Genomic DNA, 21,241 nt, shown 5'->3' on the forward strand with positions numbered 1-21,241 from the left:
ATTTATATGAAGCTCTACTGATACAACGTCTCTTATAAGATGTTCTCCTGTCGGTCCGTGTCAGAATATGATGTTGTTTTGTCTGATTCCCATTGACAATGAATGGCGAATTTTACGTCGTATAGTGTCTGAGCAAATAGGTCTCTTTTACGTCATGATGATGTAGAGAATGACAAATATGGAGATATTTATGTGTAACTCTATATTTGCATGTTTATGTGACACCACGCATGATGTCAGTGATGTCAGTGATGTCAGTGCTTCTCTGGTGGAGATTTGCGGCCCCGCCCAGGGCAACCTTTCCATTCCAGTCACTGACTTCGCAGAGAGAGGGCAGGCTGTGTGAAACATCCAAGTCTCCCAAACGTAGCGTCCAGACTTTATCCGTGAGTCAAATATTCATTCAGTTTCATAACAACAACGATAAACACACTCTCAAGGCCCCCCATCATCATGTCGGCCAGCAGCGCAGCGGTGACGGTCCTCACGCCCAACGGACGGAGGCAGACGGTCAGAGTGTCGGCCAACACGCCGCTGCTCCAGGTGCTGGAGGACGTGTGCCGGACGCACGGCTTCGATGCCGCCGACCACGCCCTGAGGTTCCAGAGGAGCGTCCTGGACCTGGCGCTGCAGTGGCGCTTCGCCAGCCTGCCCAACAACGCCAGTCTGGAGATGGTGGCGTTGGCGGTGAGCGCCAGGAGGAGACAACAGACGACGTACGGCCAGGAGGAGGTGGTGCGCGTGGCCCTCCAGATGGAGGACGGCTCGCGGCTGCATGGATCCTTCGCCTGCGGGCAGAACCTCTGGGCCGTGCTGGCGCACTTCCCCCAGACCGGCTTGTCGTCGTCGACGGCGGCGGGAGCCGCCGCCGCTACGCCCGTCTGCGTCTACATGAGAGACGAGGTGAGCGGCGAGGAGGCTCTGAGGGCGGCCACGTTGAAGTCTCTGGGACTGACGGGAGGCAGCGCCGTCATCAGGTTCTCCGTCAGGAAGAACAGCAAACGCTCGTTGGAGGAGGAGGAGGACGGGGGCGATGTGGTGGAAAGCGCTCCCACGCCACCCATGCCCCCCGTGGCCCAAGAACCCCCAATCAGAACCAGACATCCCGACAGGCCAGCGGAGACGCTGCCAGACCCGAGTGTCGCCGCCGCCGACACATGGTGTGTGCAACAGGGAGCGAGACCCATCCCATTGGATGCCGTGCGGCCTGAGGCCCCTCCCACACAGGCAGAGGAGCGGAATGAGGCCCCTCCCACACAGGCAGAGGAGCGGCCCGAGGCCCCTCCCACACAGGACGGAGTGCAAGCTGCGGAGGCGGGGCTGTCGTCGGGACTCGACTCCGCCCACCAACCAGCCTCCTCCTCTGAAGCTCTGGCTCCTTCTCCCCCCCCCGCCCCCACCGTTGTCCCCTTCTCTGGCGGGGGTCAGCGTTTGGGGGGATGTGGGGCGCCCCCCTCCCCCTCCCCCTCCTCCTCCTCATCATCATCGCTGTCATCATCTTTACACTCGTCTCTGTCCGCACCGCGCGAGTCCGTCGGCCGCACCGAAGCCGCCGCGGGCCAGCCAGGGGAGGGGCCAGACGGGCAGCCGGTGGAGAGGCGGGCCCTGGTCTACCACCAGGACTCCTGGGTTCGCCACGACGACAGCCCGGCCCACCGGGACGACCCGCCCGACGACTTCTTCGAAGTGACGGCGGACGACGTGCGCCAGCGCTTCGCCCAGCTGAAGAGCGAGCGGCGACAGCTGGAGGAAGCCCCGCTGACGACGGCCGCCGCCAGGACGCCCCAGAGAGAGGAGGCCCGCATGAGGGAGAGGATGGAGCGCCACCCCCGGGCCGTCGTCAGGGTCCAGTTCCCCGACCGCCACGTCCTGCAGGGCTTCTTCGGACCGCTGGAGACGGTGGGCGCCCTGCGGCGCTTCGTCAGGGACCACCTGGAGGACCCCCGGCTGGGCTTCTGTCTGTTCACCGCGCCGCCCAGAGCGCTGGTGGACGCGGACGCCTCGGCCACGCTGTACCGGGCCGGCCTGTTCCCCGGGGCGCTGGTGTACTTTGGCGCCGCCGACGACGTCTCCGCCGCGAGGGACGGTTACCTGCGGAGCGCCGCAGTGGAAGGCCAGGTCTCGGCCCTGCAGGCCAACGAGTCCATCGCCGCCGCCGGCTGCGATGGCGGTCCTACGTCACACGCTGCCATGGAGACCGGCGGTCCAATCAGCACACAGGACGGTGTGAACGCCCCCTCCTCCTCCTCTGCAGCACGCAACCAGGAGCCCAGACCTAGCCGCTCTCACGCTGGCAATAAGGAACCAAAATGGCTGAAGCTGCCCGGTAAGAAGTGACATGGACCTTTCTGTCATGCACCTTTCTGTTCGGCTTCACCTTCACCCAGGTGATGGCTGCTCAGGTGGTCATGATGAGTGACCATGCACCCCCCTCGACAATATCTATTTATATGAAGCTCTACCGTTACAATGTTCTCCACATGTCTGTCCGTGGCAGAATATATCTATACGTTTTTTAAGGACCCCCCCCCTTAGCTGAGAGAGAGAGAAAGCCAGGACCACCACACTACATCATGTAGTATATATTGTATACAATTGTGTTGCAATTGTATACATAACCTTTTTTTTTTGGAGCGAGATAAATCTTTCCAACTTGATAACTTGATGTCTGCTGAGCTGCAACAGTTCCAACACACACGACGCGTATACGTAGTATACACACATGGACGTACGCACGCACACACACACACACACACACACACACACACACACACACACACACACACACACACACACACACACACACACACCCATGAATAAATAAATAAATACATAGTTGGCAGTAACTGTTCTGTGGTGACTCTGAGGAGCCCTGGGTCTGGGTCCCAGACCTGCTGTACTGAAGACCAGGCACAGCAATGAAGCTCTGCTGGATTTGAGGTCATTATCCGCATGCAGTTCTAAGATGCCCAGTAGATGTCGCTTTTTCCCCTTCCTGCTGGCCGCAGAAGCATTTGTTACTCCGTTCTAGTGAATGAGGTTTTGACCAGACTTTTAATATATGCGTTTAGTATATTGTGGTGCCATTAAATGTAAAATGTATGATAAAAAAATGAGTTCGGTTGCGGTTTGGTTTTCGAGACCAAGAGTTTCCAAGATGGTAGTAAATGGTGCATTTATATAGCGCCTTGCGCCTTTATCCAAGGCATCTTCGATGCCGGAGGAAACCATGCATGGCACCAACCTGGGAGCAATTGGGGGTTGCTCCCCCATCGGGAGCAATTAGGGGTTCAGTGTCTTGCTCAAGGACACTTGGACACTAGCTCTGGGGGAGCCCACAGGGTTCGAACTGGGAACCTTGCGGTTCCCATCCGGTCACTCTACCACTGAGCCACTGATTTGAACTCTACAACCCAACATCCAGTCTCCACTTCATGATGGCACAGAACTTACAGTCCATTACGGAACAATTCTGCAGATATCAATTTGACAAAAACACCCAAAACAAAGATAATTTCAAAAAAAAAAAAAAAACATCTTCAGAAATCATAGCCTACAGTGTGTCATGGTGAGATGCGTTGTGAGCTTAATCAGCTATATTCACTATTTAAAAAAAATACATAAATGAAATGGTTTATTCATTCATTAATTCATTCATAATGCAAACTATAACCATGGTAACTTTGCGTCCCGGGAAGACACTGAATTTCTCTTATTGGTCTGAAGCTTAAATGGTTTTTCTTGGCGTTTCACATCGGTGGATTTCATCCATGTGTTTGTTGTCATTTTACTGATTAAACTCTTCTGTTTATTGAAATATTGTTATTGCTGTCTTAGCAGCCGCAGTGGCTAATTCTATTTTCTAGGCCCAGAAAGCCCCCAGTCTCAAAGACACACTTATGCAACATTTTGTTTTGGTTCTTTCACTCATAGCACCAGTGTGTGTGTGTGTGTGTTTGTGTGTGTGTTTGTGTGTGTGTTTGTGTGTGTGTTTGTGTGTGTGTGTGTGTGTGTGTGTGTGTGTGTGTGTGTGTGTGTGTGTGTGTGTGTGTGTGTGTGTGTGTGTGTGTGTGTGTGTGTGTGTGTGTGTGTGTGTGTGTGTGTGTGTGTGTGTGCGTGCGTGCGTGCGTGCGTGTGCGCGCGCGCGCGCGTGTGTGCGTGTGCGTGCGTGTGCGTGCAAAACTCACACACTCAGAGATCTCCGACTGCCATTTGCTCCAAATCCAATTCCCCAAAATACTAGCCTCCTTGTGCCCATATAACACTCAATTGCCAATGTCTTTTTTTAAAGACATTTAGACCTGGGAACGATTCTAAAAAAAAATCTTCTAAATCCTGACAGTTTTCAGAAAAACCTCATGTTTCTATATCAGTGGTTCTCCATATTTCTTGTCAAGGACACCAAAAATTATATGTAATTGGCCGCCGACCCCAATATGTTGTTCCCCCCTCCCCAGAAGCGAAGATTTTAGTTAGAAACGTGTGCTCTGAAAGAATATACATTCAAAGGATTCCGCCACATTATCATGATTTTTCAAAAGTAGCAGACCTAACCGAAATTGCAGATCTACAAGCTCAAGAGCTTGTAGATCTGCTATTTTTCCAATAGCTAAAGTATAACACACAATGCTTAAAACACCAAAAGGGGTTCCAGGGACCCCCCCCCAGAAGCAAAGATTTGAGTTAAAAACGTTCACTCTGAAAGAATATATATATTCAAAGGTTTCCACCACATTTTCACGATTAAAAAAAAATAGCAGACCGCGCTACGAGCTTGTAGATCTGCAATTTTTTTCAATAGCCAAAGTATAACACAATGCCTCAAAGAAACACCAAAAGGGGTTCCCGCCCAGAATGGGTTAAGACATGGGGCTACTTAGAAAACAGTCTCAATACAAGGCATGTCTCAATCTCACATTGTTTTTGGATCAAACCTCTGGTAGTAGTCCCCCCCCTTCTTTTCTTTTTCCAAGAACAGAATGAACATCCTTTGCCCGGGCCGTGGTCAGAGTGCCAGTGATTGTACCACCGGCACACAGATGGCCCAAAGTGGTGCCATTACATCCCCAGCTGCTTTGAGTGGTTGGCAGGGATGGCCAGTACCCAGACCTGGTGCCAGCCCCAGGGCTGCAACACCCAGTACCCAGACCTGGTGCCAGCCCCAGGGCTGCAACACCCAGTACCCAGACCTGGTGCCAGCCCCAGGGCTGCAACACCCAGTACCCAGACCTGGTGCCAGCCCCAGGGCTGCAACACCCAGTACCCAGACCTGGTGCCAGCCCCAGGGCTGCAACACCCAGTACCCAGACCTGGTGCCAGCCCCAGGGCTGCAACACCCAGTACCCAGACCTAGTACCCAGACCTGGTGCCAGGCCCAGGGCTGTGGCTGGATGATGTTGGGGTCCACTCTCTCTCTCGGGCAGAGCAGGGGTCCTCAAGGGTTTATAGGCCAAGGAAGGACCCCCTTAGCTGAGAGAGAGAGAGATGAAGTATAGGGACCCCCTCCCCACTACATATTGCATAAGATTATTTTTAGCAGATTAACACTTTTAGACGTGAGGACGATTCTATACGAATGCCTTCTAAAATGGGTCTATGTCAGTGGTGGTGCTCAACCTTTTTCACGTCATGGATCGTATGCATTATGTTGTGCTTTAGCTATTGAAAAATAGCCACTCGGTGGCGCGCTATGAGCTTGTAGGTCTGCTATTTAAAAAAAAAAATCATTTTTAGACTGACATTTTTAGAATCTGATCTCAGGTCAGAATGGGTTAATCAGACCAGTGTGTGTCCAGTGGAAACCTCGTATGAATCTGATCTCAGGTCAGAATGGGTTCATCAGACCAGTGTGTGTCCAGTGGAAACCTCGTATGAATCTGATCTCAGGTCAGAATGGGTTCATCAGACCAGTGTGTGTCCAGTGAAAACGTCGTATGAATCTGATCTCAGGTCAGCATGGGTTAAGGACCCCCAAAAATATATGTATTTGGCCGCCGGCTCCCATCTCAAAATATGTAGTTCCAGCCAGGGACTCAGAAGCAACGATTTGAGTTAAAAACGTTCGCTCTGAAAGAAATATATATTATTCAAAGCTTTGCACTACATTTTCACGAGCTTTCAAAAATAGCAGGCAATTATTTTTCTATTTTTTCGAATTGATATCCTGAAAAGTAATCTTTTTATTGAATTTCAAATGCATTTAGTTATAGTTATGTTTACTTTGTGAACTGATAAAATAACTACATTGCACACAATGTCGTCATTTAATACTATAGTCATGAAGTAATTCAAGATTTTATTAGTTGGATTTGACGAAGGTACCGAGTTGTTTCAGGAAGCCGATGTACTCCTGATGTTCAATAGCAGTGCTGAGCTCAATCAGTTCATCAGCAAACGTGTTGTCAACCCCTCGGTCAGCTAAGAAGTCCATTAGTTGGTTGTACAGGGCCCTGTCCAGAGAGTCTGTGTTGAGTGTATAGCTGGTCTCCTTCCAGTCAGTTAACAGTTGGAAACTGACCTCACGAATGGCAAAGATGTCACTCTCTTCTTCACCATCACCACCATGCCCGACCTCAACTTCAAGGTAATGGCAGTCAAACACTAGGGAATGTTCCTGTTGCTGTTTTGTTACTTCAACAACAAACTGTCCTTGATCAGCCTCCTCCTTAAAGTAAGGAACACTGTTATTGACGTTGAAGGTGATAGAGACTTCGTCTCCAGAAATGAACCTAGTGAGTTTGGCTTCTGTGCCGTTCATCTCCAGCTTCCACCCTCCAGACATCTTTGGAAGCGTTGGAAGCGTTGGAAGCGTTTCATCAGGCAAGAAACCACTGAATGCTTTGTCTCCGTCTGTGTGTAGACTCCCGCATCCACACGACACTGACGGTCTCGGTATCTTAGAGCTGAACAGTTTGGGCCTGAAGCCTGAAGAAGCTCCGTTGCCACCACTGCTCATCATCCACAGGGACCGGGTGAACGGCCGAGCTGTGGCCGAGCTGGGAGCGCATAGCGCCGGGCCGCTTGCGAGTGGAAGAGACCGGGCCGCTGACGTCGTAGCGGCAGAGACTCGAACAGACGTTCCCACCGCGCGAACAAGAGACTTGAGCATTCTAACAATAACAACAAATCCAGTTAATTAGAGAAAGTATGTATATGAAGTTAACGAGGACAGTGAGTCGGGTAACCGGCGTCTTGCTCGCCGTCAACACACGTGTGGAAGGAAGGACACGGAAGGACCTCCGTTCAACTAGAACTTAAACCAGGATGCTTTGAGGACCCTTCTGCCTTGAGCAGACCTCTTATATATTATCCCATTAGGCTTTGTCAGGATGACTGAGCCAATAAGATCCATATATGGGTCTGATATCAGCATTAGGTCAACCCGGACCAAATATAGGGATAGTCGTATTAGAGACATGTCATATGTCATTATAGCCCGACGTCCTAGTCGAATATCCCCAATCCTCCATTCCAAGCATTAGTCCTTGGGCTAAAAACAGCCATAGCCACTTGCCCAAAATGTGCTGACCTCATCACATTTGTGCTGACCTCGTCACATTAAGTGCTGACCCAAAAATGATCACATTTGTCATATGGCCAGTTTTTATGTATGGGAGCCAACCCAGGGCAAAGCCAGGAGGGGAAAGAAGCGTACCACCACCTAGATGTGCTGCGGCGTGACATCTTGGCTGACAACACTGCAGAGCTCAAGAACCTGATGGTGGATTATAGGACATTGTGGAGGGCAGCGATCCAGGAATCCCGAGTTGGTGTTGGCTAGAACCTCTCACTCTCGCAGCAACAACAACAACAATAATGTTCTTATTTTGATCATAACACCCACTTTAATACCGTCGCCAAGTCTCCAGGTTTTCTCCAGAATAAGTATTATTATTAATCAGCAGCAGCGATTATAAATCAGCAGCTTCCCGACACAGTGCCACTGCCAGCATCACCGAGCCCCGCCCCCCTGTGCAGACGACCTGTTTGATGAGTTCTCTGCTCCCTTTGCCAGCATGACTGAGCCAATAAGATCCATATATGGGTCTGATATCAGCATTAGGTCAACATTAGTCATATGTCATTATAGCCCGACGTCCTAGTCGAATATCCCCAATATGGAGACCAAATGTCCCATGACCAACTCTCCCTCCTCCTGACGTGAATAGAACTGGGACGGAAGAGATGCATTCAGGTGTGATCACCTAATAAAGGGTCGAGGTCTCGCATCAGAGGCTTTGGTGCTGGTTCTGGGACCTCGACACCTTCCGGGCCCTGCACTCCCTGTGGTGGTTCTGGGACAACCGGCGATCTGACGGACCTTGACACCTTCCGGGCCCTGCACTCCCTGTGGTGGTTCTGGGACAACCGGCGATCTGACGGACCTTGACACCTTCCGGGCCCTGCACTCCCTGTGGTGGTTCTGGGACAACCGGCGATCTGACGGACCTTGACACCTTCCGGGCCCTGCACTCCCTGTGGTGGTTCTGGGACAACCGACGATCTGACGGACTTCGACACCTTCCGGGCCCTGCACTATACCTGTGGTGGTTCTGGGACAACCGGCGATCTGACGGACCTCGACACCTTCCGGGCCCTGCACTCCCTGTGGTGGTTCTGGGACAACCGGCGATCTGACGGACTTCGACACCTTCCGGGCCCTGCACTATACCTGTGGTGGTTCTGGGACAACCGGCGATCTGACGGACCTCGACACCTTCCGGGCCCTGCACTATACCTGTGGTGGTTCTGGGACAACCGGCGATCTGACGGACTTCGACACCTTCCGGGCCCTGCACTATCCCTGTGGTGGTTCTGGGACAACCGGCGATCTGACGGACCTCGACACCTTCCGGGCCCTGCACTATCCCTGTGGTGGTTCTGGGACAACCGGCGATCTGACGGACCTCGACACCTTCCGGGCCCTGCACTATACCTGTGGTGGTTCTGGGACAACCGGCGATCTGACGGACCTCGACACCTTCCGGGCCCTGCACTATCCCTGTGGTGGTTCTGGGACAACCGGCGATCTGACGGACCTCGACACCTTCCGGGCCCTGCACTCCCTATGGTGGTTCTGGGACAACCGGTGATCTGACGGACCTCGACACCTTCCGGGCCCTGCACTATACCTGTGGTGGTTCTGGGACAACCGGCGATCTGACGGACTTCGACACCTTCCGGGCCCTGCACTCCCTGTGGTGGTTCTGGGACAACCGGCGATCTGACGGACCTCGACACCTTCCGGGCCCTGCACTATACCTGTGGTGGTTCTGGGACAACCGGCGATCTGACGGACCTCGACACCTTCCGGGCCCTGCACTATACCTGTGGTGGTTCTGGGACAACCGGCGATCTGACGGACCTCGACACCTTCCGGGCCCTGCGCTATCCCTGTGGTGGTTCTGGGACAACCGGCGATCTGACGGACCTCGACACCTTCCGGGCCCTGCACTCCCTGTGGTGGTTCTGGGACAACCGGTGATCTGACGGACCTTGACACCTTCCGGGCCCTGCACTCCCTGTGGTGGTTCTGGGACAACCGGCGATCTGACGGACTTCGACACCTTCCGGGCCCTGCACTATCCCTGTGGTGGTTCTGGGACAACCGGCGATCTGACGGACCTCGACACCTTCCGGGCCCTGCACTATACCTGTGGTGGTTCTGGGACAACCGGCGATCTGACGGACTTCGACACCTTCCGGGCCCTGCACTATACCTGTGGTGGTTCTGGGACAACCGGCGATCTGACGGACCTCGACACCTTCCGGGCCCTGCACTCCCTGTGGTGGTTCTGGGACACGTGTGTGGAATCTGAGGTGGGTGGGGCGGGCGAACGGTTTCCGAGTGACGTGGATTACAGACGTACGGTATACATACTGTATACAGAGGAGACTTTATAGATACAGTAGATATTAAAGAAAGAACTAAATAAATGGTGTGGGGGGGGGGGGGGGGGAAGTGAAAATAACGCCCGTCGCGGGGTGACAACCTCATGTTTGAAACCCTATAAACTAACACATGATCGGGGTGGTGGGGTGGGGGAGGTATTTAGAAGCCTGTGCCTGTGGTATGTCACCAGACTATACCTCCTCTGTGTGGGGGCTGAGGGGGGGGGCTCATATGACCCATGCTAGGGGCTTAACCCCCACCTCCTGGGGGGTCACACTCCTCACAATGCTCACCTCATGTCCCCTCTCTCCCCGCGTGCGTGCGTGCGTGCGTTGCGTTGCTTTGCTTGCGTGCGTGTGCGTGTGCGTGTGCGTGTGTGCGTGTGCGACTGTGTGAGGGACTCTGGTGGTCTCCTATACACTAGCAGTGTGTTTCAACATATCCCCGACCCCACCAACATCTCTTGTTTCCTCTTAACTGCTTCCAGGAGGGGGGGTTGGTCGGGGTGGTGCATGCAGTGTTTGTCATACAGTTGGTAATGATTTAAAAGAAGCCCAGGGCCCTAACCTAACCCCCTCCTCCCCTCCCCTCCCCTTCTCTCTTATTCTCACACTGCCCCTGCCGTCCGGCTTTCTTTTCCGCCGTGTGTGTGTGTGTGTGTGTGTGTGTGTGTGTGTGTGTGTGTGTGTTGTGATTGTCGGTGCGTGGCCACGTCAGAGAGGGAGAGAGAGAGAGAGAGAGACGTGCTTTCTCACCGGACGCTGTAAAAAATAACATTTTGAATTTGGTGGTGGCCTGAAGCACGATGGTAAAACAGACAGATAATGATCTCTCTCTCTCTCTCTCTCTCGTTCTGGTTCAGGGGGTTCAAATATAACCCCGTCAGCTCAAGAGGACCTGTAAACCACAGGTTCTCAAAGGTTCTTCATGTCAACAAGGACCCCCCCCCTTTAAAAAGCATTTGGCTGCGGACCCTCCCGTCATCTTAAAGAATATTTTGTGCCAAGAGGACTTCCAGAAGCAAAGACTTCAGTTAATATGTTTGCTTAAAAAAATATGTTTTAAATATCACATTTAAATAATAGTGAAAATAGCCTATCTACAAGCAGAAGAAAAAAAAACCGGAGGAAAGTGTTTGCAGGAAATGTAAAAAGTAATAGAACAAAATGTGATGTACTAAAGGGTCCTACACAGTATATGTTTTCTAGTCCATTCACACACACACACACACACACACACACACACACACACACACACACACACGCATCAACAACAAACTGTAGGCCTGTAGGTCACCAAACATGTCTGTACACGGACAAAATGTGTCCGTGGCAAATGTTTGATTCTGTTTCACACTCCATTATAATAGTCCGGCAGTCGAGGTGGACGGGTGGGGAATTTTGGTAGTCTTTTTTTTTATTGGCCTAAAATATTGGTGTTGGTAATTATTGGGCAATTTTGTTATAGGGGTTTCTTGTGACCCTACCATTAACCCATTCTGACCTGAGATCAGATTCATACGAGGTTTCCACTGGACACACACTGGTCTGATGAACCCATTCTGACCTGAGATCAGATTCTAAAAATGTCAGTCGTTCTTCGAATTTTTCAAAAATAGCAGACCTACAAGCTCGTAGCGCGCCACTCGGTGGCGCGCTATGAGCTTGTAGATCTGCTATTTTTCAATAGCTAAAGCATAACATGATGCTAACACCAAAATGGGTGCCCGGTCAGAATGGGTTAACATCCTTATGGCAGGCAAAATGTAAAAAATGTCAAACTAGGTCCTGAATCCATTCCAAGCATATAGTTTTGCACAAAATACACTCCTCGGGCTAAAAGCAGCCATAGCCACTTGCCCAAAATGTGCTGACCTCATCACATTTGTGCTAGCCTCGGAAACCCAGACATTTTTTTGTTTGTGCTGACCTCATCGCTGACCCAAAGATTATCACATTTGTCATATGGCCAGTTTTTATGTATGGGAGCCAACCCAGGGCAAAGCCAGGAGGGGAAAGAAGCGTACCACCACCTATGTAGACGTGCTGCGGCGTGACATCTTGGCTGACAACACTGCAGAGCTCAAGAACCTGATGGTGGATTATAGGACATTGTGGAGGGCAGCGATCCAGGAATCCCGAGTTGGTGTTGGCTAGAACCTCTCACTCTCGCAGCAACAACAACAACAATAATGTTCTTATTTTGATCATAACACCCACTTTAATACCGTCGCCAAGTCTCCAGGTTTTCTCCAGAATAAGTATTATTATTAATCAGCAGCAGCGAGCCCCCCCCCAGCTTCCCGACACAGTGCCACTGCCAGCATCACCGAGCCCCGCCCCCTGTGCAGACGACCTGTTTGATGAGTTCTGACGCAGCGCTCTGCTCCCTTCACTCCTCTGTCGTCACCCTTCTGATGAGTTCTGACTGCTCCCTTCACTCCTCTGTCGTCACCCTTCTGACACTCCTTTCACTGTACACTTGTACACTGTACAGTCGATCTACAAGCTCACAGCGTCTCTCTGTAAATCGGCTATATTGTGCGAAGCGCAAATAATCGGTCCGCTGTTGCCCTTTTTTGATTTGAGTTTCGTCTCAGTGTTTGCCAATAAATCCCCTACATAGTAATTATTTACTGTGACACTATAAGGCACATTAGGAGTCCTCTAGTAGTCTAGTACTGGTGGTTCTTTAACTCTGAGAGTGTTCGAATGGAACCAAATGGACCCGTAATGGTTCCATTGGAACACTCTCAGAGTTACAGACCTGTTGTGGTCATTCAGGGCTCCTCCATTGGAACACTCTCAGAGTTACAGACCTGTTGTGGTCATTCAGGGCTCCTCCATTGGAACACTCTCAGAGTTACAGACCTGTTGTGGTCATTCAGGGCTCCTCCATTGGAACACTCTCAGAGTTACAGACCTGTTGCGGTCATTCAGGGCTCCTCCATTGGAACACTCTCAGAGTTACAGACCTGTTGCGGTCATTCAGGGCTCCTCCATTGGAACACTCTCAGAGTTACAGACCTGTTGTGGTCATTCAGGGCTCCTCCATTGGAACACTCTCAGAGTTACAGACCTGTTGTGGTCATTCAGGGCTCCTCCATTGGAACACTCTCAGAGTTACAGACCTGTTGCGGTCATTCAGGGCTCCTCCATTGGAACACTCTCAGAGTTACAGACCTGTTGTGGTCATTCAGGGCTCCTCCATTCAGGTGTTTTGGTCCTCTCTATTCGTATGTCCGCGGCAACACTGGAACGTCGACAAAAATGTCCCACCACAAGCCCAACATGTCCGACGGACCTCCTGCCTATACTATCTGTCCCCAGCAGTTAGCACAACGCTGTGGTCACTGTGTTAGCAGTTAGCACAACGCTGTGGTCACTGTGTTTAGCAGTTAGCACAACGCTGTGGTCACTGTGTTTAGCAGTTAGCACAACGCTGTGGTCACTGTGTTTAGCAGTTAGCACAACGCTGTGGTCACTGTGTTTAGCAGTTAGCACAACGCTGTGGTCACTGTGTTTAGCAGTTAGCACAACGCTGTGGTCACTGTGTTTAGCAGTTAGCACAACGCTGTGGTCACTGTGTTAGCAGTTAGCACAACGCTGTGGTCACTGTGTTTAGCAGTTAGCACAACGCTGTGGTCACTGTGTTTAGCAGTTAGCACAACGCTGTGGTCACTGTGTTTAGCAGTTAGCACAACGCTGTGGTCACTGTGTTAGCAGTTAGCACAACGCTGTGGTCACTGTGTTAGCAGTTAGCACAACGCTGTGGTCACTGTGTTTAGCAGTTAGCACAACGCTGTGGTCACTGTGTTTAGCAGTTAGCACAACGCTGTGGTCACTGTGTTAGCAGTTAGCACAACGCTGTGGTCACTGTGTTAGCAGTTAGCACAACGCTGTGGTCACTGTGTTTAGCAGTTAGCACAACGCTGTGGTCACTGTGTTAGCAGTTAGCACAACGCTGTGGTCACTGTGTTTAGCAGTTAGCACAACGCTGTGGTCACTGTGTTTAGCAGTTAGCACAACGCTGTGGTCACTGTGTTTAGCAGTTAGCACAACGCTGTGGTCACTGTGTTTAGCAGTTAGCACAACGCTGTGGTCACTGTGTTTAGCAGTTAGCACAACGCTGTGGTCACTGTGTTAGCAGTTAGCACAACGCTGTGGTCACTGTGTTAGCAGTTAGCACAACGCTGTGGTCACTGTGTTTAGCAGTTAGCACAACGCTGTGGTCACTGTGTTTAGCAGTTAGCACAACGCTGTGGTCACTGTGTTAGCAGTTAGCACAACGCTGTGGTCACTGTGTTTAGCAGTTAGCACAACGCTGTGGTCACTGTGTTTAGCAGTTAGCACAACGCTGTGGTCACTGTGTTAGCAGTTAGCACAACGCTGTGGTCACTGTGTTAGCAGTTAGCACAACGCTGTGGTCACTGTGTTTAGCAGTTAGCACAACGCTGTGGTCACTGTGTTAGCAGTTAGCACAACGCTGTGGTCAGTGTGTTTTTTACTGCTTATCAGGCTCTTTTTGTGTGACAGGCTGCTATAACGACGCTATGCGCTGAGCTATTACGCTGGTCACCACTTGGTCACTTAACCCATTCTGACCGGGCACCCATTTTGGTGTTAGCATCATGTTATGCTTTACCTATTGAAAAATAGCAGATCTACAAGCTCATAGCGCGCCACCGAGTGGGCGCGCTACGAGCTTGTAGGTCTGCTATTTTTGAAAATTCGAAGAACGACTGACATTTTTTTTAATCTGATCTCAGGTCAGAATGGGTTAATCAGACCAGTGTGTGTCCAGTGGAAACCTCGTATGAATCTGATCTCAGGTCAGAATGGGTTAAAGATTTATTATTTTGCTCGACCACGAGAATGTTTTTTAGACAGCAACGTTTGTTTGGACATGATGTTCACCTGGCTCTGACATGATGTCGGGGGATTGATGTTCACCTGGCTCTCCTCCACTGTGTCTTAGAGCCACTACGACATCACTGTTTCTTTGCACTCTACTAATGGGGGCTATTGACCCTGTCGTTCTGTTTGTTTATTAGGGTTCACGGCACGCTTCACCCCCACTTAAGTCTGATTTCACACTTGGTTTATACGCTCTGGATAAATAAGGGCGTCTGCTAAACGCTTGAATTGCACTTGTAAACTTGCTTTATAACAAAGCAAGTGGTCGCTGACGTCGCCACGACAACATGCACACAATGGCAGCTGTTGCGTAAGCAGAGCGACGCATTTCCTGATATCAGGTCAGATATTTATTTAGTCGTGGCTGATATCAAACACGTTTTGGTCTGGAGGGGGAAAACTGGAAGGTGCCGGGCTAGCATTTAGTTTTTATTTTACTGATTTCATTTACACGTCCAGTATATCTTTTGACTTTTGACTTTGACCTCTTTGTTGATAATAAACAAATCGCATACATTTTCACACCATTACTTGAAAGGATGAAACGCGCAAGCGACGTTCAGTAATTCCATTGTGGAAATGAGCTGCGAGTCGTATAGTCTTTTGTAAATTAAATATGCTACTTGATCATACTACAGCGTTACACAATAGCATCGAAAGTAGCAGATCTACAAGCTCGACGAGCGACGCGAGGTGGCACACTTTGAGCTCGACGATCTGCTACTTCTGCTGTTGTTTTATTTGAATCCTGAAAAGTAATAGTTTTGTTCAAAGTCAACGCTATACGTGTGCATTTTCCACTTAAGTCCACAAACCCAATCTGCATGTCAATCCAAGCTCCCATAGCTCAGGGGTTCGAAAAAACCATTTCATGTCAAGGACCCCCAAATTGACACTAATTAGCCCAGCGCACCCCCGTTAGAAAAGACATGCCAGGAACCCCCAATAAGAGAAGATTTGTCACGGCTCTAGCAGTGCTTCTCAACCTGCTTTAATTTCAAGGACCCCCCAGTTTGACATGCATATTTGTCTAGTAGACTAAATGGCATTTCTATGTCTGGGAACCCAATTTATATTGTAAAAAAAAAAAAATCCAAAGTATAATTTAGCTGGGGACCCCCTGGAACTCCCTCCAGGACCCCTGGGGGTCCCCCGGTCCCCACTTTGGAACCACTGCCAATAGGTGGAAGAAAATGACTTTTCCCACTGTTGGACGTTCTTAAACCGTTTAGATCTGATGACGATTCTACAAATGTTTCTATATCAGTGGTTTTCAAACTAAGGACCCCCCCCAATGTCATATGTAATTGGCTGCCGACCCCCATCTGAAAATATGTTGTTCCAGGGACCCCCCCCCCCCCCCCCCCCCCCCCCCCAGAAGCAAAGATTTGAGTTAAAAACGTTCACTCTGAAAGAATATATATTCAAAGATTTGTGCTGGCATTTTCACGATTTTTCAAAAACAGCAGACCTACAAGCTCATAGCGCGGCACTCTGAGCTTGTAGATCTGCTATTATTCAACAGCTAAAGCACAGCACAATGCTTTAAAACACCAAAAGGGGGTTTCCCGGCCCAGAATGCATTAAATCCGTTTTTGCCTCTCAATGTCTTCACTTCACTTTTTATTATCCCACGTCCTTCAGCTCTCTCGAAACTTGCGTGTAATTTGTGTGTAATTCCAGAAAACGCGCATCAATCAGAGGCCAGAGGACGTTTACAATAGACGCGGCGCAGCAACGTGTCTGCTCTGCGCCACGCCGACATGGTTTTTCATTGGAGCTGTGTGAATATGTGAACACGCTGCATAACCCGTTCTGACCTGAGATCAGATTCTAAAAAACGTCTTCTACATCCTGACAGTTTTCTGAAAAAGCTATGTTTCTATGAGTCAGTCGTTTTTCGAAAACAGCAGACCTACAAGCTCGTGGCGCGGCACTCGGTGGCGCGCTATGAGCTTGTAGATCTGCTATTTTTCAATAGCTAAAGCATAACATGATGCTAACGCCAAAAGGGGTCCCCGCCCAAAATGGGATAATCATAAACACTTGATGAAGACCATGTCATTTTAGCCCCGAACGAAAATTGCACAATCCACAAAGAAATCGCGCACGGCACACAAACACACACACACACACACACACACACACACACACACACACACACACACACAGACACACACACACACACACACTATAAAGCATGAGCATGTGGTTCCAGTCTCGGGCCCTGTGAGCCACATGATATACTTCCTGTCTCAAAAGGAAAGCTGGGCTGTAAACGTGCCTCATTAGTCCGCTGACCTGTTTTCCCTTACACCCCCCTCCGCAACCCCCACCCCCCGCCTCTCTCTCTCTCTCTCTCTCTCTCTCTCTCTCTCTCTCCAATTCTCTCTAACTTTATCTGTCTCTCTCTCCAACTATCTCTTAATCCCTCTCTCTCTCTCTCTCTCTCTCTCTCTCTCTCTCCAATTCTCTCTAACTTTATCTGTCTCTCTCTCTCTCTCTCTCTATCTCTCTCTCCTTCTCTGTCCCTCTCTCTCTCTCTCTCTCCCTCCATCTCTTCCTCTCCCTCCATCTCTTCCTCCATCTCTTCCTCCATCTCTCTCTCTCCATCTCTTCCTCTCCCTCTCTCTCTCTCTCTCTAGCAGGAGGGGCTCCTCCCAGGTTGTCAGCAGCACAGCAGCAGCAGCAACCAATCAGCAGCAGCGAGCCCCCCCCCAGCTTCCCGACACAATGCCACTGGCAGCATCACCGAGCCCCGCCCCCTGTGCAGACGACCTGTTTGATGAGTTCTGACTCCTCTGTCGTCACCCTTTATTCTGATGAGTTCTGACTCCTCTGTCGTCACCCTTTATTCTGATGAGTTCTGACTCCTCTGTCGTCACCCTTTATTCTGATGAGTTCTGACTCCTCTGTCGTCACCTTTATTCTGATGAGTTCTGACTCCTCTGTCGTCACCCTTTATTCTGAAGAGTTCTGACTCCTCTGTCGTCACCCTTTATTCTGATGAGTTCTGACTCCTCTGTCGTCAGCCTTTATTCTGATGAGTTCTGACTCCTCTGTCGTCAGCCTTTATTCTGATGAGTTCTGACTCCTCTGTCGTCACCCTTTATTCTGATGAGTTCTGACTCCTCTGTCGTCAGCCTTTATTCTGAAGAGTTCTGACTCCTCTGTCGTCACCCTTCTGACACTCCTTTCGCGGTACACTTCAGTCGATCTACAAGCTCACAGCGTGTCGCAAGTGCAACGCGCTGTGAGTTTGTAAATCGGCTATGCTGTGCGAAGCGCACATAATCGGCTGTAATAATAACTACCCTTTTTGATTAGAGTTTTTGTTTCACTGTTTGCCAATCCCCTACAGAGAGCCATCAGTCACATAATAGGACATTTGTGAACGGTTAAAGTGTCATCATGTTGTTTTGTTTTGGGTTCATTCAGTGTGAGAGGTGACTTACAGAGTAGCTATGGATCATGACTTTTAGTAGATTTAATTTAGATTGGAACTAAAGATAAAGCCAATATAAGACACTAAGTACCCAATGATTATGTTTCTTATGAATGTTTTAAATATGTCATGTTTCTAGTTGTCATTTGAAATGTTGTAGCGAGTCCCGGCCCTCCGTGCCAATAGAAGATATCCAGGATTTTAGAGATAGATACTTTATTTGTCCTTTTGGAATTTGGTTTTGTGCCAAGCAGGATACAGAAAACATACACAAACAAACAGATCACACAGACAGTACGTTGACAATAAAGAAACAGTGCCAACAGAAGGCCACCAGTCATAGTTCCAAGAGGTATCGCATCACACTTCATGCACGGAACTGAGACGGGGCCTGCTTGTTCATAAGTCCTAGAGCGTCGCAGTCCCACCCCCTTTCAGAACGACGAGTGGCCCAGGAAATAAATCCCAATGCATTTTTCCCCATAGGCATTTCTTAAAGTATTTATTCAAAGACTGTTACGCCGCGGACAAAGCCAACTCGGATCGTGACAAATCATGACAATGAACACAATGTTTTGGGCCGATAAAAATAATTTATAAGAAGAAAAACAAAACAAATAGTGTCATGTCTCCTGCCTTTATTTTCTTCTTTCTAATGATTTGATCGGCCCAAAATATTGTGTTCATTGTCACGTTTTGTCACGATCCGAGTTGGCTTTGTCCGCGGCGTATAAACCGTCTTTAAATAAATACTTTAAGAAATGCCTATGAGGAAAATGAACAGCGATTTATTTCCCGGGTCTCTCGAGGGTGTGGGACTGCGACGCTCTATTCTTATGGGAACAAAGGATCTTGAGGCCCGGCCTATAGCCTGCAGAGAAGGTACCATGTACCGTCGCCCTGATGGTAAAAGATGGTATTGGCTGTGTAACGGGTGTGTATTGGCTTATTTGGACTCTCACTGATTCAGGTACCATGGTGGTACCATGGTGGTACCATGGTGGTACCATGGTGCCAGCTATCATGGCCAGACCAATGTCACTGGCTGTGTGCATAATTATTAGTCTGGAACTTCGGTGGTTAAGATGTATTTCCAAGGCGACGGTTTTCGAACAGATTCCAACGTCACACAGCAAACGAAAGTCTCACTTTAAGTTTGAACAGTGTGCTCTGAAATTGGTCACCCACAACTCTGGGGTGAGCGAGATCTAATTCAAACTGAGGAGTGCCAGTTCAGACCCAGTCTGTGCCGGGCCATTCTCTCCCCCCGTGGCAGATTTGTCGTTTTCCAGGCTAATCGTGTTGCGTAGCCCAACTGTGTTGCATGTAAATAAATAAAAAAGGACTTTTTAAATGTGTTTTTAAATGCTTGTTCCTCTTTTGCCTGTAATGTCAATGTACGATTTAGGCATTTTGACAAAAACGCTCTTGTCATTTACATTTACAGGGTGGCTGTATTTCAGGAGGTAGAGCGGGTCGTCCAATGATCCATGGGTCGGCGGTTCGAATCCCGGCTCCTCCTCCTGTCCACATGTGGAAGTGTCCTTGGGCAATAAGACACTGAACCCTACGTTGCCTCCAGTGAGTCGGTCGGTGTGAGGCTGAGCTCGCCAACCGTCGGTGTGTGAATGTGTGAAGTGAGGACGCTGGCGTCGACTGTTCGCCGCTTCACCTCCCAATGTATGAATGAATGCACCGTTGTAAAATCGCTTTGGGCACTTGGGAAAAGCGCTATAAAAATGCAATTCATTATTATTTACATGAACGCTATTAAACAAACTACTAAATCTAAATTTGCCTTCAAGATCAACATTGCAAATGGAAAGCGGCGCTTCAAAGATACTGTACGTAGCCTACCGTGGTAAACATGGAGATGTCTTGTCTAAACAGCCTACCGTGGTAAACATGGAGATGTCTTGTCTAAACAGCCTACCGTGGTAAACATGGAGATGTCTTGTCTAAACAGCCTACCGTGGTAAACATGGAGATGTCTTGTCTAAACAGCCTACCGTGGTAAACATGGAGATGTCTTGTCTAAACAGCCTACCGTGGTAAACATGGAGATGTCTTGTCTAAACAGCGCGCTATCTACAGAACATCTCAACAACTGTAATCAAGCGAGACAAATCTAAATAAGAAAAACATGTGAAACAACAAGACAAAGTGCTGCGTTTGTTTCTGCTAAGCTCCACTTGTTCAGCACAGCAGCCTGACGACGTTGGACTGTGTGTGTGTGTGTGTTTGTGTGTGTGTGTGTGTGTGTGTGTGTGTGTGTTGGGGTGGGGGGGGGGGGCAAATGGAATAAAGAGACGATGACGATGAAAACAAATTTGCATTTAAACAATAAATTCCTCGTTGTGTACAGTTACAGTATATTGCAATCATATGTGTGTCTGTCTTCTTGCAGAGAGAGTTACAATGAGCCCATGCCCTGGAGAGAGAGAGAGGGGGGGAGAGAGAGAGAGAGAGAGAGAGAGAGAGAGAGAGAGAGAGAGAGGGGGGGGGGGGGAGAGAGAGAGAGAGAGAGAGAGAGAGATATTGAATAGCCCAGAGAGACAGATTGAGATTGACTATATATGCTCAGTGAGAGAGAGAGAGAGAATGAGATGCCCAGAGAGAGTGATATGATCAGAAAGGGAGAGGGATAGAGGGAGGATGGAGGGAGGGAAAGAGAGAGGGAGCGGAGAGAGAGAGAGAGGGTCCCTCCTCTCCACCTATGACGGATCCCAGTGGGTGTGAAATGGATTTGAACTTGCAGCCGGGGCTGCAGAGCAGAGAGAGAGTGTTCTGAGCAGGAGGGGAGACTCGGAGAGAGAAGGAAGGAAAGTGTAACTTCTGACTGACTGGACTTGACACCTCTCCATCTATAGGACTCTGTGGACTTCATTTATAAATATACCGTCTGGATACTGGACTTATAACATCTGCAAGGTATTGTATTGAGACACCATTGATTTATCTTTCTCTTCATGCCTCTAGTGTAATTAC

The 21,241-nt window shown here is 49.5% G+C and overlaps 4 protein-coding genes across 5 annotated transcripts in view; 3 read left to right on the top strand and 1 right to left on the bottom strand.

Moving 5' to 3' along the window:
- The window catches only part of LOC308309439 (DNA repair protein XRCC4-like), a 61,352-nt gene extending 41,752 nt beyond the window's left edge, over positions 1–19,600 (top strand). Inside the window, exon 8 of the mRNA XM_080755280.1 lies at positions 17,454–19,600. Within this exon, the coding sequence (XP_080611406.1) occupies positions 17,454–17,604 (151 nt within the window). The 3' untranslated portion in view covers positions 17,605–19,600. The remainder of the gene's footprint in view (positions 1–17,453) is intronic.
- LOC308310431 (tether containing UBX domain for GLUT4-like) lies at positions 454–2,337 on the top strand (the record flags this gene model as incomplete). Its single annotated transcript, XM_080756774.1, has 1 exon — positions 454–2,337. One exon carries the CDS (start codon positions 454–456, stop codon positions 2,335–2,337), a length of 1,884 nt encoding a protein of 627 aa, XP_080612900.1.
- Positions 6,299–7,108, bottom strand: LOC308309822 (complement component 1 Q subcomponent-binding protein, mitochondrial-like; the record flags this gene model as incomplete). The annotated part of the gene is made up of 1 exon (XM_080755740.1): positions 6,299–7,108. One exon carries the CDS (start codon positions 7,106–7,108, stop codon positions 6,299–6,301), a length of 810 nt encoding a protein of 269 aa, XP_080611866.1.
- Positions 19,601–21,010: 1,410 nt separating the features above from the next.
- vcanb (versican b) overlaps positions 21,011–21,241 on the top strand; it is a 57,968-nt gene continuing 57,737 nt past the window's right edge. For both annotated transcript variants that reach the window (XM_080755278.1, XM_080755279.1), the window contains exon 1: positions 21,011–21,184. The gene's annotated coding sequence lies outside the window, so the exon portion shown is untranslated. The remainder of the gene's footprint in view (positions 21,185–21,241) is intronic.

Source organism: Protomyctophum bolini (assembly GCF_963924005.1).
Source record: "Protomyctophum bolini genome assembly, chromosome: 22".
NCBI classification, from domain to species: Eukaryota; Metazoa; Chordata; class Actinopteri; order Myctophiformes; family Myctophidae; genus Protomyctophum; species Protomyctophum bolini.